General features: G+C 42.3%; 2 protein-coding genes across 2 annotated transcripts; both read left to right on the forward strand.

Annotated features, from left to right (window-relative positions):
* Positions 1-961: 961 nt before the first annotated feature.
* LOC117437979 (pyruvate dehydrogenase E1 component subunit alpha, mitochondrial) lies at positions 962-12,227 on the forward strand. Its single transcript, XM_034073218.1, has 11 exons — positions 962-1,130; positions 4,198-4,266; positions 5,801-5,974; positions 6,670-6,796; positions 7,906-7,997; positions 8,373-8,465; positions 8,887-9,042; positions 9,249-9,320; positions 10,071-10,138; positions 10,938-11,046; positions 11,608-12,227. Exons 1-11 carry the CDS (start codon positions 1,056-1,058, stop codon positions 11,770-11,772), a joined length of 1,200 nt encoding a protein of 399 aa, XP_033929109.1. The 5' UTR covers positions 962-1,055; the 3' UTR covers positions 11,773-12,227.
* A 3,930-nt stretch (positions 12,228-16,157) lies between these two features.
* On the forward strand, positions 16,158-27,702 carry LOC101871408 (pyruvate dehydrogenase E1 subunit alpha 1). Its single transcript, XM_034073222.1, has 11 exons — positions 16,158-16,166; positions 17,452-17,520; positions 18,782-18,955; positions 19,658-19,784; positions 22,628-22,719; positions 23,095-23,187; positions 24,546-24,701; positions 24,907-24,978; positions 25,735-25,802; positions 26,602-26,710; positions 27,258-27,702. Exons 2-11 carry the CDS (start codon positions 17,464-17,466, stop codon positions 27,420-27,422), a joined length of 1,113 nt encoding a protein of 370 aa, XP_033929113.1. The 5' UTR covers positions 16,158-16,166; positions 17,452-17,463; the 3' UTR covers positions 27,423-27,702.
* The last annotated feature ends 126 nt before the right edge of the window (positions 27,703-27,828 follow it).

Genomic DNA, 27,828 nt, shown 5'->3' on the forward strand with positions numbered 1-27,828 from the left:
AGAGTTTACTTTCTGCTGTATTTTGATTTTGTTTTGTTGTGGTTCTTTGTTGGTTTTGTTTGGTTGATTGGGTTTTTGTTTGTTTTGTTTTGTTGGGTTTGGGCTTGTTGTTTTGGTTGTTTTTTTTTTTTTGGTGGGAGGAAAGGAGAGTATAGGTGCTACCTTTCCGCTGGATCTATTGTGTTCAGGTGCACTTGTGCAGGTGCTGGAGTCAGCACTGCTCAGGGAAGCACAGCAGGGGCAGGAACCCAGTCAGGCATGAGGCCAGGACAGTAAGGAGCAGTTAACTTGATCTGGGCACTCCACTGCAACCCGATGGGGAACTTCAGTGTGAGCCTTTTAGGCAGCTAGCAAGACAAGAAGGGAGGCTGGCTGGAGAGATCAGCACATCAGATACAATGAGAGCACTCTTCAACATTTAGTTACATTTTGACTTTCTGGTGTATTTCCCAGGGGATGGATATCTCTTAAATTAAAAGGACGGGTTTCAACACTTCAGTTACTTTATGCATATAAAAAACAGTCAGGGAATGCTCTCACAAAGACCACCTGATACCTATCAGAGCAGGCGATACGTGTGTCACAGCTCCAAACCATGGCGACCCGAGGCAGTTAACTACAGCTGGAGAGGGTGGCACGGCCAGGGGAAGCGGTGACATGTCCAGTTTTCGTGTCAAGCTGTCTAAGATCAGTATGAACCCAGGTAAGGTGTCTAGACTCCACGGTTTCTGAACAGATTAGGTCTTTTGCACATTTAACGGCCGGCTCACACAGTCGCCAAAGCCGTCACCCAGGGCTCCTGAGCGGGGCTAGATCCTGGCCCGTCCCGCTACCGGCCGAGGTGGCACCACAGCTCTCTTACAACCTCCCCTCCCCTTCCCTTCCTCCATCCCCGCAGCCGAACTCCACACATGCGCACAGAGGCGGAGGCATGCAGGCGAGAGTCCCGGCAGCCCCTTCGGGAAGTACTGGGCCGGCGCCGGGGGCGGGGCGGACAGCTGAAGGAGATTCGGGGACGGGGGCAGCCTTAAGGTATTGTTGCCTGTCCCCGCTCCATGCGGAAGATGTTGTTGGCCGTGCTCTCCCGGGTGCTGCAGAGTCCGGCAGCGGCTGCCGCCGCCGCAAAACCGGTGAGTTTGGTCATTGCCTGCCCGCCCGGAACGCAAAAGGTCCCAGCGGGCGGTGGCGCGCGCTCCTCTGCGTAACGGGTGGGCAAGGCCCGGGGAGCGGGCGGCCGGTGCTGCCTCTGCCGTTAGTGGAGGCAGGTGTGGGCCGTGCTTGCTTACGACGAGGACAGGGCCGCGGCGGGGCCGTGGGTCTGCCCTTGCAAAATAGCCCGGCTGTAACGGCGAAAATTCAAGCGGGTAAAAGAATTTTTTAAAATGCATATAATTTGGATTGGATTTGTGCTTTTTTGTTGTTGTTGTTTGTTTGTTTTACTCTGTACTTTGTGTAAAATATCGCTTGAAAATAAAATGGTTGCTGCGTGCAGGAACTGGCTTGATCTGTGCATCCGATAAACGCGTGTGTGTGGGACAGGGACCCGCACGGGGCCGTCGCTTCTTCCCGACGTAAGAATTTCTGGCAGCCGTGACCCTGGAGGCGCGGCTGGTGGTGTTATAGGAGGGCAGAGGACGGGCTACCCTGCCCAGGGCCTTTATTAGTACTCACTGTAACGTTAGACCTTAAACTAACGATAGCGTGTGTGCCTTTAGCATAGTAGAATAAACCAGACTATTCTAGCTTACTAACATGTAGATAGGAGGGAACGTTCAGCTAATGGGGGAAGAAACATCATGGGACTGATAACAACTTAGGAAGACAGTAAGACCAAGGATGCTAGCCTTCAAGATAACACAACGGCGCCCAGGGTGGAGCGAGACTGGAACAGAATAGAAGCAAGGACATACCAGCTGCTAACTAGGACCTTGCAAGCATGTGCGAACACTGATGTCATTCAGTAAACAGTAAGGAGGACTGGACAGCCATCAGAGACACCCCCTCATCAAGAAAGCCTATGTGTAATTAGGATGTAAATATTATAATTAGTTCCCAGAAAAACTGTGAATATGCATGAGCATGCTAAATATATAGCCGCTGTTCACCTTTGTGAAATGATTCGTCTGTGAGCCCAGTGCTGCAGTAAAGAATGCCTGCTTTCTAAAACTTCAAATTGAGTCTTAGAGGATTTCTCCGACTGACTTTTAGGGTAACAGGGCCCTGTGATCTCTTTGCTATTTATATTTTTGTATCTGTATAACATGTTTTGATTTGTTTCTGAAACCCTTTTCTCATCTCTTGTCTTCAATTTCTTTTATTTATATATATTTTGACAGTCAGCACAGGTCAGATCCTAAACAGGGAGTAAACATACTCTTGTTCCATTTGAAATTCATCTATCTGAGCTTTTGAGCTACTTCACCTTTCTTTGCTCAAACAACATTCCCTTTTCATATCTTCCTGATTTATTTTTTTTTCCATGCTTTGGTTGATTGGTTTGTTTTTTCATTAGTGAGTTATTTCCTGTGTTTTAACGCGTGTATGAAAAAATCATACTCTTACCTTTTCATTCTCCTTATTCCATTATAATGACTATGGCCATGAGGAGAAATTAACCCTCCTGAAAAAAAAAGCTGTCAAGACCCAGTCACTGTGAAAGAGTACTATTTGGTAATTGGAAGTCAGCTTACTTTTTGCCATGGAGAGCAAGTCTGTCACTGCATCTCTATTCTGAAGTAGCTCATTTACCTGAGCATTAAGTTCTTGTGGAAAAGCAGGTAGGCGACTGGATATGTGAGAATCAAACATGAGAGAAGATTTACCAGATCTTCTTGTGTCTGTTGGGACTATGGATCTAAAAGTTTTTCTTTTTTTTTCCTTCTTTTTTCCAAATGCTGCTAACCTAGGGAGCCGTTAGTGAGGTAAGGCCTAAGTCTTAAAAAGGTTCAGTTTTGATATGTGCACTGGCCATGTATTTAGAACTTTTGTACAGACTCCTCAGTGTTGCTTTTATGTCATATTCAGGACAAGGGGGTTCTGGCTGACCTATAGAAGTTCCTTCCAACCTCAGCCATTCTGGGAATCCCAAACTCTTGATTTACTTCCAGCTCTAGAAGTAAAAGAAGTTTTCTTCACAGATAATACTGACACTTTGGGGTAAACAGTGTAGAAACTTGGTATGAATTTAAAGTGCTTAATCTGATAATGGGGTGGTCGTGACTGCTAAATCAGATATGCAACAGAGTAGTAACCAGGAGGGATTGAGAAATGTCTCTTGGCTTTTTTCCAAGCCTCACACTTATGGGTCAGAACTTTTTTGGAAACTGACCTGGACATTCTTAAAATTTCACAATAATCAACCTTCAGCTTAATGTGTGTGAATAGCATCATAAGGGAAGCTACTGAAAATTGTGTGTAACTCCATGAGCAATACAGTTTTGCTGCTAAAGGTGTAGTGCATTCCTTCTGCTGTGGCCACAGTGCATGCACAGAGAGATGAGCATCCTGTGCAATGCTGCAGTGAAACATAGTGAAGTAGTTTAGCAATCCCATATGTTCATAAGTCAATAACCTGTGTTCACTCTTTAGGACAGAACAGTAATAGATTTTTAAGCATCCTTTGTACCTCCCCACTACTATGTCACCCTTTATGTTGTTCTGTGTTTTATGTCTCCTCAGATATATCACCTTTTATGTTATATGTAATTTTTAAATAGTGGCCATACTGATACCCACTGAAACAATATTCCCCTTCATTGTCCCTGCCTTGCATCCCCCCAACTTCTGTTTGTGTTGAAAAGAAAGAGTAGTTCATACTCTAGAAATCTGCCGGGAGGGGGGTGGGGGGGGAGGAAGGGGGGCGAGGGGGAGAGTTGAGAGTGATCTCTTTTTCCAAATAATTTTTTATTCTGTTGAGACAAAATTCCAATCAGTGCCGGAAGCGTCAAAATGTGCGTTGGTTTTCTCTACTCCTGTAAGCAATCTGGCATGTGAAGGGAAAAGTAATTATTTTTGTGGGTTTGATGATCTTCGCAGTCTTTTGAAACTTTATTTTAGATCTGGTGAGTTTAATTCCCAAGATATTTCAGTTTGGGAGTACTGTTAGAAATTATTTGAGAATTTGTCTACTTTTGGTTGATAAATATATTTAAATAATGTTCATGTTTTTGGGGTTTTTTTGTTGGTTTTGTTTTTAAGGCCTCCCGAGTGATGGTAGCATCGCGTAACTATGCAGACTTTGCAAATGAAGCTACATTTGAAATTAAGGTAAAGAAGCTGAACACTTGATACTGGCATTGTGCTTGTGTGTGTTGTAGATCCTAACATGATGGACTTGGCCCCTTTTTCAATTAGAAAACTATTGTTTGAATTTCCAGACCAACCCCCTTGCTGCCTGACTTGATTTCTCAATGCGGCTGGAGGTGCCTTGCTTTGCTGTATGTAGTAACATTACTTGTTTCTTAAGAATGTGGTCCTTTGCAGCTGCGGTAGTTCAATGCAAGTGTGAATGCAGAGTCACAAAGGTGCCTAATAACCTTATCTCTTCTAAGGGAAGAGTATTAATGTTTCTCTGCTTGTTTTCAAACAAATAGCTGGTGTTTGCTGCCTACCCTTCTTTCCATCTCCCTTTTATTTATGGAATCATGTGTGTTGCATCCCAGATGTGCAGCTGATTGAGGTCTGTGTGGATTTTTGAGGAAATATTATGGCACCCTTTTAATGATTAACTTGGTGCTGTTCAAAAAGTATGTTTGCTCTATTCTGTCAACTACTGCTGTGCCTAGCTTGAAAAAAAAAAAACAGTGATGCTTCTATTGCTAGTAGTAGCTTCTGTGCTGGCTTGTCATTCAGGAATTAGTAGAATAATATCTGAAAGAAATGGTTTGATTTCCCTTCCATTTGCTCTGTTTCTGTGCCTGTGAAGTACTGAAGTTGTTGCACAGATGGAAGGGAGGGAAAATAAGTTGATATGAAAAGTCTTTTCTGAGTAGATACAAGGTTTAATGTTTGAACCTGTACAGACTCCTAAATTTCTTGAGTAGCGTTCTTGAGTGGTGTGCCCATGTGTTATATGCAGTTCATCTAGGTGCCAGTGGATTCGCTTTGGTGAGACTTTTGCTTTAATGTAAGCTGTCTTTATCCAACATAGCTGTGTTTTGTCCCTTTAATTGCACAAATGGAGTGATTTGTTTGAATTGCTCCACTGAGCTTGACTGCTTTTTAATTCTATTTAATTTCATTTATTCTGTATTGGTGCCTAAGGTAAGCCCTCCCTCAGTACAGTCTGTCATTTGGGAATGAAGTGGTGCTGTAAGCGTGGTGGTTTGACTGGCAGGATGGCTGGTGCAGCAGCAGTTTATTACTGCTTGGTACAGATGCTGGTATAAGAGGTGAGATCCAGTCTTAGAGGCAGATCTTACAAACTGATTCAGAAAGGAAACTATATCGTGTCTTCACTAAGGCCCTGTAGCTCTTGCCAAGTATTTAGCCTACAACAACCATGGAAATGTGCCTTTCCCAAGTCTTGTGAGGGCTGTATCCTACTATCTTCTGAATGTAGGAGCTGCGAGACTTCTTTTTGTGAGTGGAGCCTGTAATAGGAGTAAAGTTTTTATTTCTCTAAATTTGGAAATAGCACACAAAAATCATGCTTATTTTGACCCATGACTTTAAGTTTTGCTGGCTTTCCTTTTTTGAAGTGTATTACACTGAATTTGTAAATAGGACATTATAAAAAAAGCTGGCATTTGAAAAAATGACGAATTCCTTTCAAGAAATAATTTCATGTTCAACTTTGCAGAAATGTGACCTTCATCGCCTAGAAGAAGGCCCCAGTACCACCACAGTGATGACCCGAGAGGAGGGGCTCAAGTACTACAAGACAATGCAGTCCATCCGACGCATGGAGCTGAAAGCTGATCAGCTGTACAAGCAGAAGATTATTCGTGGCTTCTGCCACTTATACGATGGGCAGGTAAGATTCCTTTTTCCTCAGGGATTTTTTATTGTCTCACCTTACTTAATGTAAGGATTTGACTAGAGTGGAGAGTAAATCCAGATGTGCAGTGTCTGAAGTAGTAGTTGGATCCATGAGGTAGTTCATTGTTTCTTTGAAAACAATGTCTTGGCACCCAAGGAAATGCCTGAAATCTTGGGATAGCAATAGGAAGAGAGAGAAGGCAAGGTGCATCTGAAGATCAGCTGAATGAGAGGAATGAGCAACTGCAGCATAGTAAATTCAGTGCATTTGGAGGCTCCCATCCTTGTCCTCAAGCAGTGTCTGCTAGATCATGTGGCCACTGCAAAAGAAGAGCCAGGAGCAGGATTTTCATGAATGAAGTGAAAGTTTGCTGTCTGCCCATTCCCACCTGACATTTTTGAATTGCAGCTGTTTAGATGCTTCATGTGGAAGATGGCTGTAGAAAAAGTCTGCAGATTTTTACAGGCCTCCTTCCCCTCTTGTCTGCTTTTGTGAGTCACCATCAGGTTGGAATTCAGATCTCTAGGCTGTTAGAGCTCGAGGCCTGCCACCCACTGGCATTTAAGGAGGTCTCTGGTCTTAGTGCTCTTCCTGGTTTGATGTATGGGGGGGATCATAGCTAGCCGTTGCCACCCTGCTGGCCGTGGATGTTTGCTTTTCTTCACTGTTGACTTTTTTCTATGTAACAGGAGGCTTGCTGCGTAGGGATTGAAGCTGCCATAAAGCCTACAGACCATGTGATAACAGCTTACAGGGCTCATGGCTTTACCTATACGCGAGGAGTGCCTATTCGAGAAATTCTCACTGAACTTACAGGTTTGTGCTGAGTAAAATGAGGAGGATTTGCATGCTGCTGTACTTGTGGCAGAACTTTTTAGTACAATCCAAAATGTTGTTGATGCACAATGGAATGTATGTCAGTAACAGATTAAAATTAAGCTTTTTTCTTTCCTTTGGCCCTAACCATCAGGTTCCATACAACTCAAACCATTTTATAAAGGTATGAGAAAGATGGATAATGAAAATGATCTGCTGTTAAGTAAGAAAGAGAAGAACATATTCCAGGGAGAGATCCAAGAGTCACCTTCTAAAATAAACACCAATGCTAAGGCAAAAAACCCAACTCACCAGTGTGTGTTTATTAGGAATAAAAGCCTCTGCAGCCTGTGGCAAAGCAGATTAGCATAAGTGATGGATTGGGCTGAAGACAAGTTCTGTGTTTTTAGATCAGCTCATATGGTTTGCAGTAATGCTTCATGGAGCACTGCTTTTCAAACTGCAGCTTTAATAATGCTGGCCTGGGTAACTTTCTGATGTTTATCCTGGGGTGGTAAGAGGAGCTGTTAGTTGGGTAGGTTCCGGTGTGGCTTTGCTTTGGTAGGTTTTTGGTTTTGGTGTCTTTTTTTCCTTGTTTTGAATGTCCTGTCTGTAATATTTTACTTCTGGTTCTGTCACAGACAAGATGTGTAGATTATTGCAATTAATTTGGAATAGTGTTCACACCTTTGTTGCAGAAGTGAAAAGCAGGAAGGACTGGATATACTTCTTTTGACAGATTACATTTATGAGAAGTAGGGACCATGCTGGCTATAAAACACCACCCCTCCACCAGCACTCCCCCATTTATCAGAAAGTTCTTGTACATAGGTGGAGCACTGAAACTTCTTGGTTGCTTGTAAAATTTCTTCTTAGTCTCGTTCTGTATTTCCTGAATTAGGTTGCCTTTACTGTTCTCTTTCACCCTCTTCTTTGTTTTGTGATAACTGTAAGCTCTTTGGGGAAAGGCTAGTGTGTCTTAACTCCACATAGATATAATGATAACAACATGGTCTTACTCTTAGTACCTTTAGGAATTGAATTAGATATTCCTATTTGCATAGGTTTTTTCCTTTGAAAAAGTACATTGCTTATTATTCATGTTACAGGGCGAAAAGGAGGATGTGCAAAGGGAAAAGGAGGATCAATGCACATGTATGCCAAAAACTTCTATGGTGGAAATGGAATTGTTGGTGCTCAGGTATATACATGACTTGTTGTTCAAAGCACAAGTTGAATGTGGCTCCTGTTCTCTACCAGTGTTTCAGTATTTGTGGTGTGAGCTTGTATGCAGCCAGCATTGCTCTGAGGCTATTAAATTTATGATGTCTTAATTCTGTTTTTCTCACTGTTTAGTAATCTGGAGCAAAGTTGTATCACATTGCAATATACATAAGCAGTGTGTAAATGTTAGCTGTAATAGAGATTGGCACAAATGGAAGTAAGTTGGTAACTACGTGTATATTGACCAGATCTCTGACAGTGCAAACGTCTCTTCACAATTCACAACTGCCTATCTCCAACTCCTTTATGAATTGCTGTATAAGGGTGGTTTTTTTCCTGTGCCCTGTGATAGGTTCCTCTTGGAGCTGGGATTGCGCTGGCCTGTAAATACTTTGGTAAAAATGAAATCTGCATGGCCTTATATGGGGATGGTGCAGCCAATCAGGTAAATCAGCTGTGTCTGGTGTGGTGTGGTGAGGAGGAGAGTGGCTGTGGGTCATCTGTCTTTGTTCTTTGAACTGTGAGCTCTGCCTTTCCACCAAGTAGTGGGGAGCACCTCTCGCCTTACCTGGGTAGTGCTGCAGCCCAGGCAGTATCAGACTTGGAGCTTTTGCTCTGATTGTTTGTTGGGCTTTCTGCTGAGAGAATACTTTACTAGAAAGAGACAAGTAATACAGCAGAAGCAATCCTAGAGAGAGAAGGGTATGCACAGTCTCAATTCTACAGCTCACTGCTGTTTTCTTAGGGCTTTTTTGTGAAGTGTTGTACACTGAGACAAACTTCATGTAGGTTACCGGGCATCTCGCAGAATTGGTGCCTGAAGGCTGAGCTCCCTGTCTAGATTCAAATTGTTCTTTTTCTTTCAGGGCCAGATATTTGAAACATTCAACATGGCTGCCTTGTGGAAGTTGCCTTGTATTTTTGTCTGTGAGAATAACCGGTATGGAATGGGAACTTCAGTTGAAAGAGCGGCAGCCAGTACCGACTACTATAGAAGAGGGGACTTCATTCCAGGTCTCAGAGTGAGTACAGACACTGTTGGTGTTTTTTGTGGGGGAGAATGGGCATGCACACATGTATGGATTTATTTATATATAAATTTATAAAAATGTTTTTTAAAATACAGGAAAATTTGCAACTGAATTCATGTTCTGCTTGTGGAAGTGCTGAAATTGGAAGTTTGGGTTTTGGCTTTTCTTTTGCCTCAGTGTGTAGTTTCTCTTTTCAGGTGGATGGCATGGATGTTCTCTGTGTTCGAGAAGCAACAAAGTTTGCAGCAGAACACTGCAGATCTGGCAAAGTAAGTCTGTAGTCGTCATTCCTTTTCCATAGGTGAAATTCTTAGCCATATTACTGCTGCATTAAAAAGTTCCTCATTGAGTGGCATGCAAGTGGCGTCAAACATTTAAAATTGGTGTATCTATCCCAATGGTCTGGCGCATTTTCCCCCATTTCTACGCCAGTTAAGTTTTGATGTGAAAGGTGTCCTGGCTGTCAGGCAGTTGTTGTCTTTGAAGAGATGAATTAGGGGAAGCACGAAGGAACATACTAATCATTCCATATTTACACAGATGTAGATCAGCATTAGCCTGTGGATCAGCATTAGTGTCTGTCACCCAAGTACGATACACCGTGTCTGTAGTTTTTTAATATTTGGTGAAATAATGTTTGCCCTGGGAATGTACAACAGAAAAAGAAAAGGGTTTGTGCAGAAGAATAGGGTTCTGTGAGTTCAAACCTCGCAGTGAAACAATTGGCATTTGGAAATAGTCTGACTAATGGTGGAAAGACCCTGGGAGGGAAGAAGTTATTTAATGCTGCTCAGTAAGAATGTGAGAATGAAAGCTCACAATATCAACCTATTCTTTCATTTGAAAAGAGTGAAGCTGTATTTTACTAGTTGTGGTAGTATTGTGAAAATTAAATGGAGAGAAACACTGAGTTACAATCATGGTGCATTTCACCTGTAGCAAATACCTGCTGCTAGAGCCACATATTGGTCCCTTAAGGTGGTAACATGCTCTGTGCTGCTTTGTTTTTTCTTTTTAAGGGTCCTATTGTGATGGAGTTACAGACCTACCGTTACCATGGCCATAGTATGAGTGACCCTGGAATAAGGTACTGGGATGTTCTTCCTTGGCATTCACTGAAACAACCAAGTAGTGATGGTCAAAATCCTGAAACTCCTAGATTCCATCTTTAAATGGGTTACGAAGCTCATGTAAAGGTTTTGATGAAACTGCTATAGATGACTATGAGCACAACATCACACTTTTGTGCTTTTTATTAATGAATTCTGCTTTCAGTGTGAAGTTATATTGTGTCCTAATTGAGCTTTGACTGAAAAGCATAATGTTTTTCCAAGGTTTTTAGAGTATGTATAGCCCAATATGCTAAAATGGCAGGAACAGTTTGGATTGTCCAGTCAAGGAGAGTAAAGTAGAACACTTCTTAAAAATACAAACAGGCAAGTGTCAAGAAGACACGGGCATTGTACCAACTAATACAGCTGAATGAAGCAGAGGTGGTTTAGCCCAGTGCTTTGGAAACTTGTAGTGAATTGGAAGCATGCAGCAAGCCATCCAGTTTCATCATCTAGCATCATCACCCGAGGGGTGATGGGAAGGAGGAAATGCAGTCCCTCATGGGAACTGCCTCAGGCTGGGATTGCTCCCTCTCCCCTGCCTATGTTACATTAATTTCTGGATCTACATTAGCTCGGTTGCCATTTACAGATCTAAGGAGTGTTCTAGATGTAGCTGTGCCAGTCTCTTGAGTGATGAGCTTCACTGTATTTTCATTGCATTCCTGACAGTTCTTTGTTCACACCTTTCTAAGAGTGAGCTGCGTCCAGAACCTTGCCTCTGGTCAAGGATGCTTCTGCAGCAGTTCATGTCTCTGTTTCTCTTGGTCCTAGCTATCGCACTAGGGAAGAAATTCAAGAAGTGAGAAGCAAAAGCGATCCCATTACTTTGCTGAAGGACAGAATGGTCAACAATAACCTGGCTAGCATTGAAGAATTAAAGGTATGGCTTTTAGTTGCCATAAAAGCAAGCCCTGGAGGATTTGCGTGCTAATGAGCTGTGAAAAGCACATGTGGGTGCTGAGGAAGGCTGTGTGCATGGGTGATCATCTTTCAGTTACAGCTCTTAGCATAGGTAAGATGTAGAAGTCAAAAATACCAAGGCATTATCAACTACCTAGGAAGGGGGTAAAAATCTGAAAGAGAAATTGTCAACAGTGAAATATCCTCATGCAGGAGCCAGGAGTCCTCTAAGTAAATGTTATAAATATCTTTGTCAACTGTGTTTAATAAAACCCCCAAATTGACACTGAACCTCTCAGTGATTTACAGAATCAGAGTAGAAACTGCAGAAGATCATTGGGGTTATGTTCCTCTGGCAGTAAGGTAAGGTACTGTCCAAAAGGCACAAAAAGCTGCAGTTTTAACAGGGAGGGGTTTCTCACAGATTTTTCATCTATGTTTGTAAACTGCATTAGCACTAGTTCTTCATCATTGTGTTTAAATTCAGAATTAAGATGCTTTTTCTGAACTGCCTTCTAATTGGCATCCATTCTTGGCTTAGGATATTGATGTGGCAGTAAGGAAGGAGATTGAGGAAGCAGCTCAGTTTGCTACCACTGACCCGGAGCCACCACTAGAAGAACTTTGTCACCACATCTACTTCAATGAGCCACCCTTTGAAGTGCGGGGCCCAAACCAGTGGATAAGCTACAAGTCTACCAGCTAAAGGACTTTCTACTGTCATAATTTATTCATAAGAATAAGTGAATGTATTTACAGGAACTTAAATCATGGAATCATGGAATAGTTAGGGTTGGAAATGGTCTCTAGATCATCTACTCCCAACTCCTCTGCCATGGACACCACACATTAACCATGTCACCCAAGACTCTTTCCAACCTGGCCTTGAACACTGCCAGGTGTGGAACATTCAAAGCTTCCTTGGGAAACCCGGACATGACTCAGAAACTACCCGTAAGCTCTTTTAAAAGCTTGCTCAAATGAGGAAATTTGTGGGGAAATCCATCTCAGTTTGGATTTTGTTAAACATGCTGAATGTTGTTTCAGAAGGTGTTAAAGCAGCAGCTTACTGAAACTGCTTTTTATCTGCTTTATCGACTTGTCTTTGCCCTGCTCTGTTACGTACAGTTAAAAAAAATCATTAAACTTCAACACCACTTACCTAGTAGTGTGTTTGCTTTATTTCTTGGTGAAACCATTTTCCTCCCAAAACCACCAGAAATGCCCTTTAGATGCTGTGGATTTGCTGCAGGAATGTTAATAAAGGGACATTGCACCAGGCTTTTCTTAAGAGTTCTGTGAAGGCAGCTTTAATACAAACATTTTATATAGGCATGTGGGAAAAGGTGCCATGAGTTCTGCCACATCCTGTCTGTTTCACTGCATCAGTTAAGATGCGAAAAGCTTCAACAACAAACCAGAGATGAAATTTGCAGCAGTTGCCACTGACTGGTCACTGATTATTTAAACAACTGAACTTCTGAAAAAGTTTTTCACAATCTACTTCAATTACAGTCTCAGCAGGGAACTAAGAAATATTTTCTTACCGCAGCTGGAGGTAGTGCAGGTCATCCTTAGTGACATCGTTAAGGACAGCACTTAGTGTATAAACTTATTAAGCAAACCAAAAGGCAAATTTATTCCTAAATTATTCCCTTGTTGAAGCAAACTGCTAATACTAACTACAGTGACCTTTTTTTAAAAGATAGGGAGGTTTTGGGTTTGGGTTTTTTTTGTTAGTTTTAAATAGCATGTGAGTCTGCTCGTTGTTTCTGCCAGTTCATGAGCTGAGGTCTGTATCCACTCTAAAAGATTTTTGATAAAGTAATTAATTGTTCTTATTCCCTCATTAGTGGTGATTGCATGTGTCTCAGTATTTAAAGTGAGTTGGGAGTAGTGTTGCTGTCTGAAGCAGGAACTACTAGAAAAGGAGGACAGAATAGGAATTAATCAGAAGATGGGGGAAGCAGAAAGAGCAAAATGAAGAGAGACCTTGTTTGTGAGAGATGTGGACCTGATGAAAGGAAGAGTGACGAAACATTTGGGCAAGAAAATGAGACAGGAGAGGACAGGAAGAAAAATGGGAAATGAATCAAATGAAAGCTCAAAAGAAGGAATAACGAAAAATTATTCCCACTGACCAGTTTCAGATAGAGTGTAGTGTATTTTGAGCTGAAGGATGCATCTGAAGTGAAGCTGGTGACTCTGGTTTTAAAGACCGAAAAGGAACTAAGGCTACATCTGTTCTCTTTGATAATGTAATTCTTCAGTTCAATCCCAGGACCTTCTTGCCAGTCATTCACATCTGAGGACTTTCATCCACTTGTGTGCTCTTCTTTGGAGTTGATAGCTGCCTCCTAGAAAGAAGCCAGGTCATGGCCTTGGAGGCTGCTGCCTGTGACCAGCATGGATGAGGCTGTGCCACCATCCTTCCCGACCAGTCCTCCAAAACAGGGACAGATCCCCATGCCACTGTACAGAATCCCTCGCCACCAAGCATGCAGCACAGTCCCACTGCACAGTGCCATCAAAATACCATCTGAAGGGGCTACTATATTTATTTCAAGCTTTTTGAACTAAACAAACACAAAGAATAGTTATTATGATTTAAGGGACCACTGTATGGTGCCACACAGAAGACCCAGGCAAGCACACCATGGTCTGGATGCCCTCAGAGCAAATGAGGCTGCAGCAATGTGATCACAACTTGTTCTGCAGCTGGCAGCCACAGGTCAGTCCTCTACACTGCTGCCTTCTGTGAGTTAGAACTATGGTGCCATGGGAAGAAGAGAAATCAGGCTGCAACCTCCTAACTCCTGAAGTAAGGTGAGGATTGCTTTCACCTGGGGTGAGTCCTGAATGCTGGATGTTTCCCTCTATTTTTAATCCAATGGCAGACATCTGTAAGAGCAGCTGCAATCTGAAAAATAACATTTTAGGATCACACCCAGAACAATAGGAAACAATGGGCTTTGGCCAACTGCCACACAACACACCCTTGATGTGGTAATAGTAAAGTCACCCATGGCAAGGTGCTCCATTATGAAATATTACATAAACATCTTCCATTCAATTATTTTCTATAGTCCTTCTCTGATTCTGATTTATGTTTTCATTGCTTACCTCATGCACGAATTACTTTCTGAGTTAATTTTCTGTGGGCCAACTCAGTCATTTCAGGATGTTGTAAGAGGTTTTAATGGAGAAAACACATGGCATACCATGAAAAGTAAAAAAGATGCAGAGGTAATGTAGATCAATGCTTTACTATATTTCCAGGGAGGAAAAAATGGATCCTTTCCCAACAAAAGTAACTATTTCCTATGGCTACTAGAAGTGTAATAAAGTATCAGTGTGCAAATGCATAATTATAAAAGCTGCCTTGCTTTTCTCTTTCATGTGGAGAAGGAACAGGTAATAACACTGAACTTGAAATAAGCTAGACTGCATTCTTTTGTAGTAATAATGATTCTTCCTTTGATCAGGACCATGTCCAAAGTTAACAATTGTTCATAGAACTCTTGAGACCTTTACTTCAAGTTTTACTTTAACAGGTTGCTTAGCAAACTGACATGAATTTACCACAAGCTTTGTGTCTCACATACTTTGCTCTTTATTCTTTTGAGCAAAAGCAGATGAACCAATCAACCTCCTCTGTAGAATGCAAAACCTAAGGAATAAAGTGAGGAATCCTTGTTTGACCATGTATTGCACGCATTCTAACAGCCTCACCATCCTCCCCAGTGCAAGCACCTCCACCTCTACACCCCTTCCTCCCCGCCCTCCCCCTCTCCCCCCCCCCCCCCCCTCCCCCCCCCCCCCCCCGGTCTGATCAGAGGCCGGTTTTCAAAATGCTAAAAAAATATGCATTAATAAGAATAAAAGCTGGGTACGAAGGAGACAGTAGGAGGGGTGAAAATGTTTGGTGGAGTTCGTGTAAGGGAGAAGACATAACAAGGAACAGCTTTTTCAAAATGACAGGGAAGAAACAATACTGGGACCTGGCAGAGAGAAGAGAATCTTGCAGGTAGCAGGAGTTACCCCTTCCCAGGTGCCATTTGGCCTTGCTATAAACCTGAGCAGGCCAGCAGACACTAAAAGCACCTGCGCGTCACGAGTCATACCGAGAACTGGTGTGTGTCTGCACACCATCGGTAGAGGGGGAGGAGCGAAGATATCTCCCTCCTCCTCCGCCTGCTTAGCCGCCGCATATCAAGCTCTGCGCATGCGCGGGGCAGAGGAGGCACGCAGCTCGAGCGAGAGAGCGCGCGTGGGCAGTGTGTTCGAGAAGGGCGGAGCGGGACGGGCGGTTGAACGAGGGTGCCGGACGGGGACAGCGCTGGAACAGTGCTGCCCGTCCCCTCTCCATGCACAAGATGTTGTTAGCCGTGTTCTCCCGCGTGCTGCAGCGTGCGGCCGCTGCTGCCGCCGTCGGAAGAACGGCGAGTTCGACCATTATTTGGCCGGCCGGAATAAGGGGTGACAAAGCCCGGGGCGTGAAAGGCCCGTGCTGCGTGTGCCGTTACTGGGGATTGGTGTGGGTCACCGGTGTGGCCGGGGTATGGCCGGCAAGCAACGGCTAGGCTGAGTGCGGCTCGGCCCAGTTACCAGCACATCTTCCTGTATCTTTTGGGACTACGGATCTAAACGTTTCTCCTCATTCACAAGGGAAATATTTATATTAAATTTTTCAAATATGGGTGCCTGAAACTAGTCCCTTATGCAAGTACTTGGCCTGCCCCTGCCATATTGCATTTTTCCGTAAATCTAAACCAGGATTGTTTTAGAGAACGCATATTTTAGAATCCCAGGGATTGCCAAATAAGTAAATGTTTGTCTTGAACTGTTCTTAATGTAGTGAAGGTATAAATTACTAGTCTTAAAGCAGCATACAAAATATACTGAGCATATTGTGAAGTGTATAGATGGATTCCAATGGCACAGACTTTACCTGTAAAGGAAGCTACCTCTTACAGAGTTCTATTTGGTTAAAAATTTCCTGAATTCAATTCCCCTAATTGTTATAGTTACTTACTGGGTTTCTTTTTTTTTTTCCTTCTTTTTTTCCAAATGCTGCTAACCTAGGGAGCCGTTAGTGAGGTAAGGCCTAAGTCTTAAAAAGGTTCAGTTTTGATATGTGCACTGGCTATGTATTTAGAACTTTTGTACAGACTCGTCAGTGTTGCTTTTATGTCATATTCAGGACAAGGGGGTTCTGGCTGACCTATAGAAGTTCCTTCCAACCTCAGCCATTCTGGGAATCCCAAACTGTTGATTTACTTCCAGCTCTAGAAGTAAAAGAAGTTTTCTTCACAGATAATACTGACACTTTGGGGTAAACAGTGTAGAAACTTGGTATGACTTTAAAGTGCTTAATCTGATAATGGGGTGGTCGTGACTGCTAAATCAAATATGCAACAGAGTAGTAACCAGGAGGGATTGAGAAATGTCTCTTGGCTTTTTTCCAAGCCTCACACTTATGGGTCAGAACTTTCTTTGGAAACTGACCTGGACATTCTTAAAATTTCACAATAATCAACCTTCAGCTTAATGTGTGTGAATAGCATCATAAGGGAAGCTACTGAAAATTGTGTGTAACTCCATGAGCAATACAGTTTTGCTGCTAAAGGTGTAGTGCATTCCTTCTGCTGTGGTCACAGTGCATGCACAGAGAGATGAACGTCCTGTGCAATGCTGCAGTGAAACATAGTGAAGTAATTTAGCAATCCCAGATGTTCATAAGTCAATAACCTGTGTTCACTCTTTAGGACAGAACAGTAATAGATTTTTAAGCATCCTTTGTACCTCCCCACTACTATGTCACCCTTTATGTTGTTCTGTGTTTCATGTCTCCTCAGATATATCACCTTTTATGTTATTATGTAATTTTTAAATAGTGGCCATACTGATACCCACTGAAACAATATTCCCCTTCATTGTCCCTGCCTTGCATCCCCCCAACTTCTGTTTGTGTTGAAAAGAAAGAGTAAGAGTAGTTCATACTCTAGAAATCTGCCGGGAGGGGGGTGGGGGGGGGAGGAAGGGGGGCGAGGGGGAGAGTTGAGAGTGATCTCTTTTTCCAAATAATTTTTTATTCTGTTGAGACAAAATTCCAATCAGTGCCGGAAGCGTCAAAATGTGCGTTGGTTTTCTCTACTCCTGTAAGCAATCTGGCATGTGAAGGGAAAAGTAATTATTTTTGTGGGTTTGATGATCTTCGCAGTCTTTTGAAACTTTATTTTAGATCTGGTGAGTTTAATTCCCAAGATATTTCAGTTTGGGAGTACTGTTAGAAATTATTTGAGAATTTGTCTACTTTTGGTTGATAAATATATTTAAATAATGTTCATGTTTTTGGGGTTTTTTTGTTGGTTTTGTTTTTAAGGCCTCCCGAGTGATGGTAGCATCGCGTAACTATGCAGACTTTGCAAATGAAGCTACATTTGAAATTAAGGTAAAGAAGCTGAACACTTGATACTGGCATTGTGCTTGTGTGTGTTGTAGATCCTAACATGATGGACTTGGCCCCTTTTTCAATTAGAAAACTATTGTTTGAATTTCCAGACCAACCCCCTTGCTGCCTGACTTGATTTCTCAATGCGGCTGGAGGTGCCTTGCTTTGCTGTATGTAGTAACATTACTTGTTTCTTAAGAATGTGGTCCTTTGCAGCTGCGGTAGTTCAATGCAAGTGTGAATGCAGAGTCACAAAGGTGCCTAATAACCTTATCTCTTCTAAGGGAAGAGTATTAATGTTTCTCTGCTTGTTTTCAAACAAATAGCTGGTGTTTGCTGCCTACCCTTCTTTCCATCTCCCTTTTATTTATGGAATCATGTGTGTTGCATCCCAGATGTGCAGCTGATTGAGGTCTGTGTGGATTTTTGAGGAAATATTATGGCACCCTTTTAATGATTAACTTGGTGCTGTTCAAAAAGTATGTTTGCTCTATTCTGTCAGCTACTGCTGTGCCTAGCTTGAAAAAAAGCAAAACAGTGATGCTTCTATTGGCAGTAGTAGCTTCTGTGCTGGCTTGTCATTCAGGAATTAGTAGAATAAAATCTGAAAGAAATGGTTTGATTTCCCTTCGATTTGCTCTGTTTCTGTGCCTATGAAGTACTGAAGTTGTTGCACAGATGGAAGGGAGGGAAAATAAGTTGACATGTATTGGTGCCTAAGATAAGCATTTCCTCAGTGCAATCTGTCGTTTGGGAGTGAAGTTCTGCTGTACACGTGGTGGTTTGACTGGCAGGGTGGCTGGTGCAGCAGCAGTTTATTACTGCTTGGTACAGATGCTGGTATAAGAGATGAGGTCCAGTCTTAGAGGCAGATCTTACAAACTGATTCAGAAAGGAAACTATATCGTGTCTTCACTAAGGCTCTGTAGCTCTTGCCAAGTATTTAGCCTACAACAACCATGGAAACGTGCCTTTCCCAAGTTTTGTGAGGGCTGTATCCTACTATCTTCTGAATGTAGGAGCTGCGAGACTTCTTTTTGTGAGTGGAGCCTGTAATAGGAGTAAAGTTTTTATTTCTCTAAATTTGGAAATAGCACACAAAAATCATGCTTATTTTGACCCATGACTTTAAGTTTTGCTGGCTTTCTTTTTTTGAAGTGTATTACCCTGAATTTGTAAATAGGACATTATAAAAAAAAAGGTGGCATTTGGAAATAGGACGAATTCCTTTCAAGAAATAATTACGTGTTCAACTTTGCAGAAATGTGACCTTCATCGCCTAGAAGAAGGCCCCAGTACCACCACAGTGATGACCCGAGAGGAGGGGCTCCAGTACTACAAGACAATGCAGATCATACGACGCATGGAGCTGAAGTCTGACCAGCTGTACAAGCAGAAGATTATTCGTGGCTTCTGCCATTTATACGATGGGCAGGTAAGATTCCTTTTTTCTTTTTCCTCAGGGATTTTTTATTGTCTCACCTTACTTAATGTAAGGATTTGACTAGAGTGGAGAGTAAATCCAGATGTGCAGTGTCTGAAGTAGTAGTTGGATCCATGAGGTAGTTCATTGTTTCTTTAAAAACAATGTCTTGGCACACAAGGAAATGCCTGAAATCTTGGGATAGCAATAGGAAAAGAGAGAAGGCAAGGTGCATCTGAAGATCAGCTGAATGAGAGGAATGAGCAACTGCAGCATAGTAAATTCAGTGCATTTGGAGGCTCCCATCCTTGTCCTCAAGCAGTGTGTGCTAGATCATGTGGCCACTGCAAAAGAAGAGCCAGGAGCAGGATTTTCATGAATGAAGTGAAAGTTTGCTGTCTGCCCATTCCCACCTGACATTTTTGAATTGCAGCTGTTTAGATGCTTCATGTGGAAGATGGCTGTAGAAAAAGTCTGCAGATTTTTACAGGCCTCCTTCCCCTCCTGTCTGCTTTTGTGACTCACCATCAGGTTGGAATTCAGACCTCTAGGCTGTTAGAGCTCGAGGCCTGCCACCCACTGGTATTTAAGGAGGTCTCTGGTCTTAGTGCTCTTCCTGGTTTGATGTATGGGGGGGATCATAGCTAGCCGTTGCCACCCTGCTGGCTGTGGATGTTTGCTTTTCTTCACTGTTGACTTTCTTCTACGTAACAGGAGGCTTGCTGCGTAGGGATTGAAGCTGCCATAAAGCCTACAGACCATGTGATAACAGCTTACAGGGCTCATGGCTTTACCTATACGCGAGGAGTACCTATTCGAGAAATTCTCACTGAACTTACAGGTTTGTGCTGAGTAAAATGAGGAGGATTTGCATGCTGCTGTACTTGTGGCAGAACTTTTTAGTACAATCCAAAATGTTGTTGATGCACAATGTCTACTGAGGCATTAGAAGCAGTTTAGTTTTAATTTTACAATGTTATGATGCAACCATGTTTTACTATAAGACTTAAGTCATAAGGGGTATTTAAGTGCTTGCACTTCGAAAGCACAAACCCAGAAAATTCTCTTGATAGCATGTGTTGTACTTACCGTGTTGCAGCAGCTTGTTTAAATGGAACTTGCTTCTGGCAGTTCATTACAGGAAATTACCCTCTTTAGGAGACTAGGATTTTAGAATTATGCTGCTGAAGATGTAGAAAGACTAGTAAACACTGCCTGTAATGATAAACTGAATGGGTTGGGAAAAGATTGTAACAAGAATATTAAATGGTAATCTGCACAGATGTCAGATTTTGCAGAATTTTGTCTGTTCACAGCAGAGTTGCAGGTGGAACAGGGAAGAGAGGATCAGCCTGCTGAACTCTTAAGAGATCTGTGAACAGATGGCAGAAGTGGAAAAGAAACAAAGAGCTTGAGGGCCTTAATGAGTCATTGGTATAATAAAGACTTGATCTGAGAATTTGCACACTTGAAACGTTAATATAGGAAAGCGTGTTTTGGAGGTAGAGAAGTGTGCATAGACTCATAGAATCATAGAATAGTTAGGGTTGGAAAGGACCTTAAGATCATCTAATTCCAACCCCCCTGCCATGGGCAGGGACACCTCACACTAAACCATGTCACCCAAGGCTTTGTCCAGCCTGGCCTTGAACACTGACAGGGATGGAGCATTCACAACTTCCTTGGGCAAGCCATTCCAGTACCTCACCACCCTAACAGTAAAGAATTTCTTCCTTAGATCCAATCTAAACTTCCCTTGTTTAAGTTTTAACACATTACCCCTTGTCCTGTCACTACAGTCCCTAATGAATAGTCCCTGTCCAGCATCCTTACAGGTCCCCTTTAGATACTGGAAGGCTGCTATGAGGTCTCCACACACGCAGCCTTCTCTTCTCCAGGCTGAACAGCCCCAACTTTCTCAGCCTGTCTTCATAGGGGAGGTGCTCCAGTCCCCTGATCATCCTCGTGGCCCTCCTCTGGACTTGTTCCAACAGTTCCATGTCCTTTTTACGTTGAGGACACCAGAACTGCACACAGTACTGCAAGTAAGGTCTGACGAGAGCAGAGTAGAGGGGCAGGATCACCTCCTTTGACCTTCTGATGCAGCCCAGGATGTGGTTGGCTTCTGGCCTGCGAGTGCACACAGTGAAGCCAGCTCATGTTCATTTTCTCATTGACCAACAGCACAAGTCCTTCTCCTCAGGGCTGCTCTGAATCTCTTCTTTGCCCATCCTGTAGCTGTGCTTGGGATTGCTCCGACCCAGGTGTAGGACCTTGCACTTGTCATGGTTAAACTTCATAAGGTTGACATCAGCCCACCTCACAAGTGTGTCAAGGTCCCTCTGGATGGCATTCCTTCCCTCCAGTGTATCAACTGAACCACACAGCTTGGTGTCATTGGCAAACTTGCTGAGGGTGCACTCAATCCCACTGTCCATGTCACTGACAAAGATGTTGAACAAGACCGGTCCCAACACTGATCCCTGAGGGACACCATTCGTTACTGGTCTCCAGCTGGACCATAATTCTTTGCATGCAGCCATCCAGCCAGTTCTTTATCCACTGGGTGGTCAACCTATCAAACTGATGACTCTCCAATTTAGAGACAAGGATGTCGTGTGGGACAGTGTCATACTAAGCGCATACTAAGAATGGATGTGCTAGGAATGTAAGTTAGAAACAGATTAAAATTAGACATTTTCTTCCTTTGCGCCTAGCTGGCAGTTTCCATAAAAGCTCACATTAAACCAATTTATAAAGGTATGGGAAAGGTATGAGAAAGATGGATAATAAAAGCAATCTGTTGTTAAGTAAGAAAGAGAAGAACATATTCCAGAGAGAGATCCAGCAGTCAACTTCTAAAATAAACACCAAGGCTAAGGCAAAAAACCTAACTTACCAATGTGTGCTTATTAGGAATAAAATAGAAGCCTCTGCAGCTTGTAGCAAAGCATATTAAAATAAGTGATGGAGTGGGCTGAAGAGAAGTTCTGTGGTGTTGTATCAGTTCATATAAACAGCTTGCAGTAATGCTTCATGGAGCACTGCTTCTTTTCAAACTGCAGCTTTAATAATGCTGGCCTGGATAACTTTCTGATGTTTATCCTGGGGTGGTAAGAGGAGCTGTTAGCTGGGTAGGTTCTGGGGTGGCTTTCCTTTGGTAGGTTTTTGGTTTTGGTGGCTTTTTTTCCTTGTTTTGAATGTCCTGTCTGTAATATTTTACTTCTGGTTCTGTCACAGACAAGATGTGTAGATTATTGCAATTAATTTGGAATAGTGTTCCCACCTTTGTTGCAGAAGTGTGTCTTTTGACAGATTACATTTATGAGAAGTAGGGACCATGCTGGCTATAAAACACTACCCCTCCACCAGCACTCCCCCATTTATCAGAAAGTTCTTGTACATAGGTGGAGCACTGAAACTTCTTGGTTGCTTGTAAAATTTCTTCTTAGTCTCGTTCTGTATTTCCTGAATTAGGTTGCCTTTACTGTTCTCTTTCACCCTCTTCTTTGTTTTGTGATAACTGTAAGCTCTTTGGGGAAAGGCTAGTGTGTCTTAACTCCACATAGATATAATGATAACAACATGGTCTTACTCTTAGTACCTTTAGGAATTAAATTAGATATTCCATTCGCATAGGTTTTTTCCTTTGAAAAAGTACATTGCTTATTATTCATGTTACAGGGCGAAAAGGAGGATGTGCAAAGGGAAAAGGAGGATCAATGCACATGTATGCCAAAAACTTCTATGGTGGAAATGGAATTGTTGGTGCTCAGGTATATACATGACTTGTTGTTCAAAGCACAAGTTGAATGTGGCTCCTGTTCTCTACCAGTGTTTCAGTATTTGTGGTGTGAGCTTGTATGCAGCCAGCATTGCTCTGAGGCTATTAAATTTATGATGTCTTAATTCTGTTTTTCTCACTTTTTAGTAATCTGGAGCAAAGATGTATCACATTGCAATATACATAAGCAGTGTGTAAATGTTAGCTGTAATAGAGATTGGCACAAATGGAAGTAAGTTGGTAACTACGTGTATGTTGAGCAGATCTCTGACAGTGCAAACGTCTCTTCACAATTCACAACTGCCTATCTCCAACTCCTTTATGAATTGCTGTATAAGGGTGGTTTTTTTCCTGTGCCCTGTGATAGGTTCCTCTTGGAGCTGGGATTGCGCTGGCCTGTAAATACTTTGGTAAAAATGAAATCTGCGTGGCCTTATATGGGGATGGTGCAGCCAATCAGGTAAATCAGCTGTGTCTGGTGTGGTGTGGTGAGGAGGAGAGTGGCTGTGGGTCATCTGTCTTTGTTCTTTGAACTGTGAGCTCTGCCTTTCCACCAAGTAGTGGGGAGCACCTCTCGCCTTACCTGGGTAGTGCTGCAGCCCAGGCAGTATCAGACTTGGAGCTTTTGCTCTGATTGTTTGTTGGGCTTTCTGCTGAGAGAATACTTTACTAGAAAGAGACAAGTAATACAGCAGAAGCAATCCTAGAGAGAGAAGGGTATGCACACCCTCAGTTCTATAGCTCACTGCTGTTTTCTTAGGGCTTTTTTTGTGTAGTGTTGTGCACTGAGACAAACTTCATGTAGGTGACCAGGCACCTTGCAGATTAGCATACTAGCACCTGTTATTAGTGTTTTCTTGGAGAACTATATGAACAGTATGCTCTTTGTATATCAGGTATGTAGCATATGTCTGAATTTTTTAATCATGTTTTGGACCTGTGTAAACATCTGTCCTTCCTCACCTCCATTTTGAACTCTTCACTTGTTGCTGAAGTGGAAAGAAAGCTACTCAGCTCCTTCCCTTCCGGAGCTATTCAGGGAGTGTGTGGGGCAAACAGTTAATTGTGTGAATGCCATATGAGACATGGAAGAAGGGTTTTCCAGTTATTCTTGCTCTCCTCTTTTGAGTTGCACATTGCTCACCTAAGTGTGTCACCCTGAAGTGTTTGTGTTGTAAGGAGATCTCTGAACAACAGCAGTGAAGGTGACAGCTGCTGAATATGGAGAAACTTGTAACCTAGATTTTTGAAGACAGAGAAGAGAACAGAGCAGCTCACAGACCTGCTTACTGTTTACATTCTGGCCAGTCTTGTCATATTATCAGCAGGGACACTCAGCCAGATAAGAAACCAGTTCTTTATAGTGTACTGTTGATAAAATTTCCTACTTTCAAAGCAGATGTGAGATCCCAGTTCTTAGTTTTCTCTGTCTCTTAGAGTAGCAAGGCTGATAAAGTCACTGTAGTTAAACTTTTCTTTTACTTTGCTATAGCAACATCCTGCCAGATTAATCAATTATGACAGATTTTTGACTTCTGCAGAAATACTTCAGTTAAAGTTGAAGGTTTTGTGCTACCCTAACACAGATACTAACAGGGGTTTCAAAATTAAGTTCTGTGATGTAATAGTTGAAATGAAAGTTACAGTACTTAGTGTACATTCTCTTTTAATTCCTGCTGAGCTGCCGCAAGTGGCTGTTTTCAGATCACTTTTAGTATTGAAATTTCTCCTAGTTAGACCTCTACAGATGAATGATTTTCAGTAGAGCCTAATGCCTGAAGGCCTAGCTTCCTATCTAGATGCAACTTTATGTTTCAGGGCCAGGTATTTGAAGCATACAACATGGCTGCCTTGTGGAAGTTGCCTTGTATTTTTGTCTGTGAGAATAACCGGTATGGAATGGGAACTTCAGTTGAAAGAGCGGCAGCCAGTACCGACTACTATAGAAGAGGGGACTTCATTCCAGGTCTCAGAGTGAGTACAGACACTGTTGGTGTTTTTTGTGGGGGAGAATGGGCATGCATACGTGTATGGATTTATTTATATATAAATTTATAAATTTTTTTTTAAAATACAGGAAAATTTGCAACTGAATTCATGTTCTGCTTGTGGAAGTGCTGAAATTGGAAGTTTGGGGTTTGGCTTTTCTTTTGCCTCAACGTGTAGTTTCTCTTTTCAGGTGGATGGCATGGATGTTCTCTGTGTTCGAGAAGCAACGAAGTTTGCAGCAGAACACTGCAGATCTGGCAAAGTAAGTCTGTAGTCGTCATTCCTTTTCCATAGGTGAAATTCTTAGCCATATTACTGCTGCATTAAAAAGTTCCTCATTGAGTGGCATGCAAGTGGCATCAAACATTTAAAATTGGTGTATCTATCCCAATGGTCTGGCGCATTTTCCCCCATTTCTACGCCAGTTAAGTTTTGATGTGAAAGGTGTCCTGGCTGTCAGGCAGTTGTTGTCTTTGAAGAGATGAATTAGGGGAAGCACGAAGGAACATACTAATCATTCCATATTTACACAGATGTAGATCAGCATTAGCCTGTGGATCAGCATTAGTGTCTGTCACCCAAGTACGATACACCGTGTCTGTAGTTTTTTAATATTTGGTGAAATAATGTTTGCCCTGGGAATGTACAACAGAAAAAGAAAAGGGTTTGTGCAGAAGAATAGGGTTCTGTGAGTTCAAACCTCGCAGTGAAACAATTGGCATTTGGAAATAGTCTGACTAATGGTGGAAAGACCCTGGGAGGGAAGATGTTATTTAATGCTGCTCAGTAAGAATGTGAGAATGAAAGCTCACAATATCAACCTATTCTTTCATTTGAAAAGAGTGAAGCTGTATTTTACTAGTTGTGGTAGTATTGTGAAAATTAAATGGAGAGAAACACTGAGTTACAATCATGGTGCATTTCACCTGTAGCAAATACCTGCTGCTAGAGCCACATATTGGTCCCTTAAGGTGGTAACATGCTCTGTGCTGGTTTGTTTGTTTTTTTTCTTTTTAAGGGTCCTATTGTGATGGAGTTACAGACCTACCGTTACCATGGCCATAGTATGAGTGACCCTGGAATAAGGTACTGGGATGTTCTTCCTTGGCATTCACTGAAACAACCAAGTAGTGATGGTCAAAATCCTGAAACTCCTAGATTCCATCTTTAAATGGGTTACGAAGCTCATGTAAAGGTTTTGATGAAACTGCTATAGATGACTATGAGCACAACGTCACACTTTTGTGCTTTTTATTAATGAATTCTGCTTTCAGTGTGAAGTTATATTGTGTCCTAATTGAGCTTTGGCTGAAAAGCATAATGTTTTTCCAAGGTTTTTAGAGTATGTATAGCCCAATATGCTAAAATGGCAGGAACAGTTTGGATTGTCCAGTCAAGGAGAGTAAAGTAGAACACTTCTTAAAAATACAAACAGGCAGGTGTCAAGAAGACACGGGCATTGTACCAACTAATACAGCTGAATGAAGCAGAGGTGGTTTAGCCCAGTGCTTTGGAAACTTGTAGTGAATTGGAAGCATGCAGCAAGCCATCCAGTTTCATCATCTAGCATCATCACCCGAGGGGTGATGGGAAGGAGGAAATGCAGTCCCTCATGGGAACTGCCTCAGGCTGGGATTGCTCCCTCTCCCCTGCCTATGTTACATTAATTTCTGGATCTACATTAGCTCGGTTGCCATTTACAGATCTAAGGAGTGTTCTAGATGTAGCTGTGCCAGTCTCTTGAGTGATGAGCTTCACTGTATTTTCATTGCATTCCTGACAGTTCTTTGTTCACACCTTTCTAAGAGTGAGCTGCATCCAGAACCTTGCCTCTGGTCAAGGATGCTTCTGAAGCAGTTCATGTCTCTGTTTCTCTTGGTCCTAGCTATCGCACTAGGGAAGAAATTCAAGAAGTGAGAAGCAAAAGCGATCCCATTACTTTGCTGAAGGACAGAATGGTCAACAATAACCTGGCTAGCATTGAAGAATTAAAGGTATGGCTTTTAGTTGCCATAAAAGCAAGCCCTGGAGGATTTGCATGCTAATGAGCTGTGAAAAGCACATGTGGGTACTGAGGAAGGCTGTGTGCATGGGTGATCATCTTTCAGTTACAGCTCTTAGCATAGGTAAGATGTAGAAGTCAAAAATACCAAGGCATTATCAACTACCTAGGAAGGGGGTAAAAATCTGAAAGAGAAATTGTCAACAGTGAAAAATCCTCATGCAGGAGCCAGGAGTCCTCTAAGTAAATGTTATAAATATCTTTGTCAACTGTGTTTAATAAAACCCCCAAATTGACACTGAACCTCTCAGTGATTTACAGAATCAGAGTAGAAACTGCAGAAGATCACTGGGGTCATGTTCCTCTGGCAGTAAGGTAAGGTACTGTCCAAAAGGCACAAAAAGCTGCAGTTTAGCAGGGAGGTGTTTCTCACAGGTTTTTCATCTATGTTCTGACCAACACTTCATCATTGTGTTTAAATTCAGAATTAAGATGCTTTTTCTGAACTGCCTTCTAATTGGCATCCATTCTTGGCTTAGGATATTGATGTGGCAGTAAGGAACGAGACTGAGGAAGCAGCTCAGTTTGCTACCACTGACCCGGAGCCACCACTAGAAGAACTTTGTCACCACATCTACTTCAATGAGCCACCCTTTGAAGTGCGGGGCCCAAATCAGTGGATAAAGTACAAGTCTGGCAGCTAAAGGACTTTCTACTGTCATAATGTATTCATAACTGAATGTATTTACAGGAACTTAAATGACTCAGAAACAACCCTTAAGCTTATTTAAAAGCTTGTTCAAATGTGGAAGTGTGTTGGGGAATCCATCTCAGTTTGGATTTTGTTAAACATGCTGAATGTTGTTTCAGAAGGTGTTAAAACAGCAGCTTACTGAAACTGCTTTTTATCTGCTTTATCGACTTGTCTTTGCCCTGCTCTGTTACGTACAGTTAAAAAAAATCATTAAACTTCAACACCACTTACCTAGTAGTGTGTTTGCTTTATTTCTTGGTGGAACCATTTTCCTCCCAAAACCACCAGAAATGCCCTTTAGATGCTGTGGATTTGCTGCAGGAATGTTAATAAAGGAAGACATTGCACCAGGCTTT

Source organism: Melopsittacus undulatus, chromosome 2 (genome assembly GCF_012275295.1).
Source record: "Melopsittacus undulatus isolate bMelUnd1 chromosome 2, bMelUnd1.mat.Z, whole genome shotgun sequence".
Taxonomy (NCBI): Eukaryota; Metazoa; Chordata; class Aves; order Psittaciformes; family Psittaculidae; genus Melopsittacus; species Melopsittacus undulatus.